The 6,467-nt window shown below is 42.4% G+C and overlaps 1 gene segment (V, D, J or C); it reads left to right on the top strand.

The window, feature by feature from the left end:
- The first annotated feature begins 5,428 nt into the window (after nucleotides 1-5,428).
- LOC125281442 (immunoglobulin heavy variable 3-23-like) lies at nucleotides 5,429-6,032 on the top strand. The segment is given in 2 exon segments: nucleotides 5,429-5,540; nucleotides 5,644-6,032. Coding segments are annotated over 2 exon segments (435 nt in total).
- Nucleotides 6,033-6,467: the final 435 nt, after the last annotated feature.

Below are 6,467 nucleotides of genomic sequence, written 5' to 3'. Positions count from 1 at the left end.
CAAACCATTCTGAACACACACAAACTCCACCTCGGATATAAGAATAATTGTCTGGACCTCCAGAAACAGAAAAATTACTGTTTTTTGCAAGGTAGGAGATGCTGAACTTTGAATCCTAAGGGGAAATATTGGAATATAAATGGACTGGAGATGGAGCCTCCATAAGCTGGCGACTGGAAAGTGATATGCCACCAGCAGAAAAAATCAGGGCCTTTGGAAACCTGCTCTAGTGAGAGACATTCCTTTCTAAAAAGTGCACAGGGGATGAATAGGGCAGGATTGTAAGTGGATCATTAGGTCTCAGGATCCCAGGAGGCTCAGCAAGAATGGGGGAGCCTGATCTGATAGAATTCCCAAGCAGTGTAGAGGGGAGACTTGTTATGGTCAGCAAGCCCAGAAGGAACTCTCAGCTCCGGTCACCTTAAACCATTAGGCAGGCTGGTTGGGAGAGTGCCTCGCCTTGTCCTGAAAAGTACTGGAAAGTGGAGGCTGTTTAACATCCCAGTGGAGATAGAAAAGGGCTTGCATCCACAACAGGGCAACAGATCTCAGGGTGGTTCAGTCTGAAAGTACACTGGGGTGGCACCCAGGAGTGACCTGGGAGCTGCAGGAAAGGGTCCACGAGTAAGCCCACACATGCTCCCATGTGCAAAATCACAAAGCACAGAGACAATCACAGCTCCCTGGAACTCCCTCAGGAGAGTTGCAATGGGTAGGAATAGCTCAAGTCTGTAGAGTTTGGTATGTACAGAAGAGGATACTGCTTAACCTCAAGGATTTATTGAAGAAAGGGGACCTGGAACCTGTGGCTCTAGGTCAGAGATTCCCACATGGCCATATTTGCTCTGACCCACTAACAAGAAGCAGAAAGCCACCAGGGAACAAGAGGCACACAGACAACCAAGTGAAATTAAGCCGATGGCCCAACAAGGGGTGGGGTAATTCCACCAAGGCAAAGACAGCTGAGAAGCTGAGCAGCAGGCCCCTCCCCCAGAAGGCAGACTGGAAGAACAGGTGAATGACAAGATTATTTCCCACAGGACTGTAAATCTCCAGCACCGGGGAAAATAATATAGGGAGCTCCAGGTGTTCCCTCATGACTCGCCTTATACTTCAGGCTACAATTTTACATTTCCTTCTTAGTTTCTTATTCTTTTTTTTCCCCACTTCAGATTTTTTCTAATGTGCATTTTCCTTGGGTCATGGTTGATATTTTGGACTCTGTCCATCCCTCAACCATCCCTCAACAGATGACAAGGAGGAGGAATTCTCAACAAGAAAAGAACTGGAGACAATGTCCTCTCCACAGAACTAATGGATATGAATAGAAACAAGATATCAGAGACAGACATCAAGATAGCAATCATGAAGTCAATAGCCAAGGTTGAAAAAAGCACTAGTGACAATATAGAATCTCTAAGAGTAGAAATGAGATCTACTCAGGGCGAACTTACAAATGCTATGAATGAGATGCAGTCTAACCTGGATACTCTAACACCAAGGGTAAATAAGACAGAAGAACGAGTCAGTGATCCAGAAAATAAGCTTATAGAAAGGAAGGAAGCTAAGGAAAATAGGTATAGGCAGCTAGTAGCACAAGAAAATTGACTTAGAGAGATCAAAGACACCATGAAGCATTCCAATGTCAGAATAATTGGGATCCCTGAAGTGGTGGAGAGAGAGAAAGGACTAGATTATATGTTTGAGAAAATCATAGCTGAGAACTTCCCTCAACAGGGAAAGGAAACAAGCATTCAAGTCCAGGAGACAGAGAGGACCCCTCCAAAAATAAATAAGAATAGGTCAATACCCGATATATAATAGTGAAACTTGAAAATCCTAGAGAGAAGGAAGCTGTCCTGATACAAGCTATGGGGAAGAGATTTCTTATGAAACGTGGGAGGAACATCAGAAAACATCAGAACTATCCACAGAGACTTGGCAAGACAGAAAGGGCTGGCAAGACATAATCGGATGTTAAATGAGAAAAACATGCAGCCGACAATACTTTATCCAGCAAGCCTGTCATTCAGGATGGTCAGAGAGATAAAGAGATTCCAGGATCAGCAGAAACTGAAAGAATATGTGACCGCAAAGCCACCCCTGCAAAAAATATTAAGGGGGCTTCTGTAAGCCAAGAGAGACCCAAAGAGTCACATAGACCAGAAAGAAAAAGACAATCCACAGAAACAGGGAGGATGTGACAGGTAATACAATGGCACTAAATTCATATCTTTCAATAGTAACTCTGAATATAAATGGGCTAAAGGCTCCAATAAAAAGACACCAGGTATCAGATTAGATTTTAAAAAATGCAAGACCCATCCATATAGTGTCAACAGAAGTCCCATTTTAGACCTAACACACTCCCAAACTGAAAGTGAGGAGGTGAAGAACAACTTATTATGCTAATGGACATCAGAAGAAAGGTGGGATAACAATCCTCATATCAGATAACTTACATTTTAAAAAATTACATTTTTTAAATTATATTATGTTAGTCACCATACAGTACATCCCTGGTTTTTGATGTAAAGTTCGATGATTCATTAGTTGCATGTAATACCCAGTGCACCATGCACTACATGTCCTCCTTACTACCCATCGCCAGCCTATCCCATTCCCCCACCCCCCTCCCCTCTGAAGCCCTCAGTTTGTTTCTCAGAGAACCAAAGACTATAGGGGCGTCTGAGTAGCACAGTCATTAAGCGTCTGCCTTCGGCTCAGGGCGTGATCCCAGCTTCTGGGATTGAGCCCCACATCGGGCTGCTCCACTGGGAGCCTGCTTCTTCCTCTCCCACTCGCCTGCTGTGTTCCCTCTCTCACTGGCTGTCTGTCACATAAATAAAAAAATCTTAAAAAAATAAATAAATCAAAGACTGTAGTAAGAGATGTAAACAGACATGATATCATACTTAAAGAGTCTGCACAACAGGAAGACCTAACAATTATAAATATTTATGCTCCTAATTTGGGAGCAGCCAATTATATCAACCAATTAAAAACCAAAGTAAAGAAAAACATTGATCGTATTAGATTAATAGTAGGGGACGTCAACACCCCACTCACAGCAATGGACACATCACCTAGGCAGAAGATCAACAAAAATTCAAGGGCTTTGAATGACCCACTGGGCCCAATGGACTCTGAAGGCATATAGAGAGCAGTCCATCCTAACACAACAGAATATTCATTCTTCCCAGGTGCACATGGAACTTTCTCCAGAATAGATCAAATACTGAGTCATAAATCAGGTCTCAACTGATACCAAGAGGTTGGGATCATTCCCTGAATATTCTCAGACAGCACAGTTTTGAAACTGGAACTCAATCACAAGAGGAAATTTGGAAGGAACTCAAACACTTGGAGCTTAAAGACCATACTACTAAATAATGAATGGATCAATGAGGAAATTAAAGAAGAATTTAAAAATTCAGAAAAACTAAGGAAAGGGAAACACAGCTGTTCAAAACCTTTGGGATACAGCAAAGGTGATCCTAAGTAGGAAATACATGGCAATACAAGAATCTTGCAAAAATGTATAAAAATGTCAAATATGCAAGCTAACATTACGCCTAATGGGGCTACGGAGATAACAGAAAATAAAGCACTAACCAAGCAGGAGGAGAGAAATAATAAAGATCAGAGCAGAAAGCAGTGAAATAGAAACCAGAAGAGCAGCAAAACAGATCAAAGAACCTAGAATCTGGTTCTTTGAAACAACTGTTAATTTGTATAATATCCAAAGCAGACTTATCCAAAGGAAAAGAGAAGAACCCAAATTAACAAAATCATGAATGAAAGGGTACAGATAACAACCAACTGCAAGGAAATACAATTTTAAGACCATAATATGAGCAACTATTTACCAATAAATTAGGACAATCTGAAGAAATGGATACATCCCTGGAAACATATAAACTACCAAAACTGAAAAAGAAGGAAATAGAAAATCTGAACAGACCCATATCCAGCAAGGATATTGAAGCAGAAATAAAGACCTCTCAAAAAAAGACTCCAGGGCCAGATGGCTTCCCAGGGGAATTCCTAGTTCTAATTGTACTTTAATTATATTCTCAAGTTTGAAGAGGAGTTTTCGAAGACATCTACATGATTTATGAACACAAGAGGGCATAGAAACTCCTCCATTGACTTTATCGTCATCCTCTCCAGCTTAATTGTTGTGAAAAGCACATTAATAACACATTCTCTGAGCTCCATATCTATATTTGCAGGGTGATAAGCACGTTTATTATAATATCTAAAACGGGATAGGCTGGTGATGGGTAGTAGGGACGGCATGGTGCACTGTGTGTTATATGCAACTAATGAATAATGGAACTTTACATAAAAAACTAGGGATGTACTGTATGGTGACTAACATAATTTTAAAAATATTATTATAAAAAATATAAAAATAAAACTGGAAACAATCCCTATCCACAAGAACCACTTAAAAAATAAAATTTTCCCATGTTCACTCTTAGGAAAGCTGCCAAACATTAACAGATGTGCAGCAGAGAGAAATCTGGTTGAATTTTCAAGGATTTATGCAGATCAAAAAAATAAAATAAATTCCTACAAATGAAATTACAAACACTATAATTGCACATCTATAATTTCTTCACAATTAAAACTAGTCTAAGTAACATGAGGAATACCCAAGATATGTCAGGACAAGGAGAGAAAGGAAAGAGAGAGAAGGAATTCCCAGGAAAATATAGGAAATTTTAGGGAGAATTGATTTGCTCATTCTGGATAATGTTGATTGTGACACCTGTGTATATCATATCATGCACTCTGCATATGTGCAGTTCATCCCGTTTCAAACACACACATCACAGTTCTTACAAAGAGAGATGACTCGGGAGGAACACACAGATATTGCAATGTTAGAAAATACACCTGCATGAACCCTTATTCTCTCTATATTTCAGGTAAACTCTAGAGCATGTAAAATCATCCTGTCCCAACTACAGAGAGCTCCACATTCCTCAGGAGACTGGCCACTCTGTCCTCCAGGTGGTTCATGGGGCAGCAGGTCCTGTGGGAAGAGCACAGGGCCATACTGGGATTAACTCTCACCCTGTATATGCTCTTGGACACCTCACAAACCCTCTAACATTCCGGGTGTAGGTTTAGAGTTCTTTATGGGATAACATGACACCTGTCCCACAAGATTTGTGTGAATATATAAAACTGAAGACACACATGAAGGCCAAGTATATAATCTGGAAAGTTATATCATGAAATATAATTTTTTTCAGAAGTGGTCAACACCACCAAAACAAAAGCAGTCACATCTGTTCTGGTTACTGGCCTCTATGTCAGCATAGATCAAAAGCTGAATATATAGTCAGAGGTCATGCAAATAGGGCCCTCCCTCTGCTGATTAAAACAGCCCAACCCTGACTCTGCAGCTGGGAGAGGAGCCCCAGCCCGAGGGTTTCCAGGTGTTCCAATCAGTATCAGGACAGAACACAGAGAGCTCACCATGGAGTTGGTGCTCGGCTGGGTTTTCCTTGTTGCTCTTTTAAAAGGTAACTCATGCTGAACAAGAGACATGGAGTGTGTGAGTGGATCTGAGGGAGACAAACAGCGGGTGTGTGACAGTTTCCTGACCAGGATGTCTTGTGTCTGCAGGTGTCCAGTGTGAGGTGCAGCTGGTGGAGTCTGGGGGAGACCTGGTGAAGCCTGGGGGGTCCCTGAGACTCTCCTGTGCAGCCTCTGGATTCACCTTCAGTAGTTACGATATGAGCTGGGTCCGCCAGGCTCCAGGGAAGGGGCTGCAGTGGGTCGCATACATTAGCAGTGGTGGAAGTAGCACATACTACGCAGACTCCGTGAAGGGCCGATTCACCATCTCCAGGGACAACGGCAAGAACACGCTGTATCTGCAGATGAACAGCCTGAGAGCCGACGACACGGCCGTGTATTACTGTGCAAAGGACACAGTGAGGGGACATCAGTGTGAGCCCAGACACAAACCTCACTGTAGAAGGGGATCTGGACCAGCAGGGGGTGCACACTAGTCACCAGTTCTGTGCTTAAGCCCCAGGAGCAGCTGCAGATGGAGGTTGTGGGCAGGTTTCCTGTCAGGTTCTGGGGCTTCCTCTCCACAGAGCAGTTGCCCACAGGGACCCTCTCTGGACACATGATTCTGTGCTCAACTCTTCACTCTCTCACTTTGAAAATTTTTCTAACGTGAAAGCAGATATAGTAAAAACCACAAAAAAACAGAGTCACTCACAATGGTTATTCATGTGCCTAAATACCAATGAATTACAAATATCCTGATGCTCACATCTGAACCATCACAGGAATCCCACCTATACTCACTGTGCATCACAGGATGACCCAGCTCAACGTGCAAACATCCTAGAAGCAGCATTAAGTGCATGCTGGACATGAGGCTCCAGAGGCATCGACAATGCAAAGTGCAGAATGTGTCTTGGTGGGGGTCAGTG

This window comes from Ursus arctos, unplaced genomic scaffold, assembly GCF_023065955.2.
Source record: "Ursus arctos isolate Adak ecotype North America unplaced genomic scaffold, UrsArc2.0 scaffold_42, whole genome shotgun sequence".
Lineage (NCBI taxonomy): Eukaryota > Metazoa > Chordata > Mammalia > Carnivora > Ursidae > Ursus > Ursus arctos.
The sequence above is the reverse complement of the archived record's forward strand: the minus strand, read 5'-3'. Positions and strand labels throughout refer to the sequence as shown.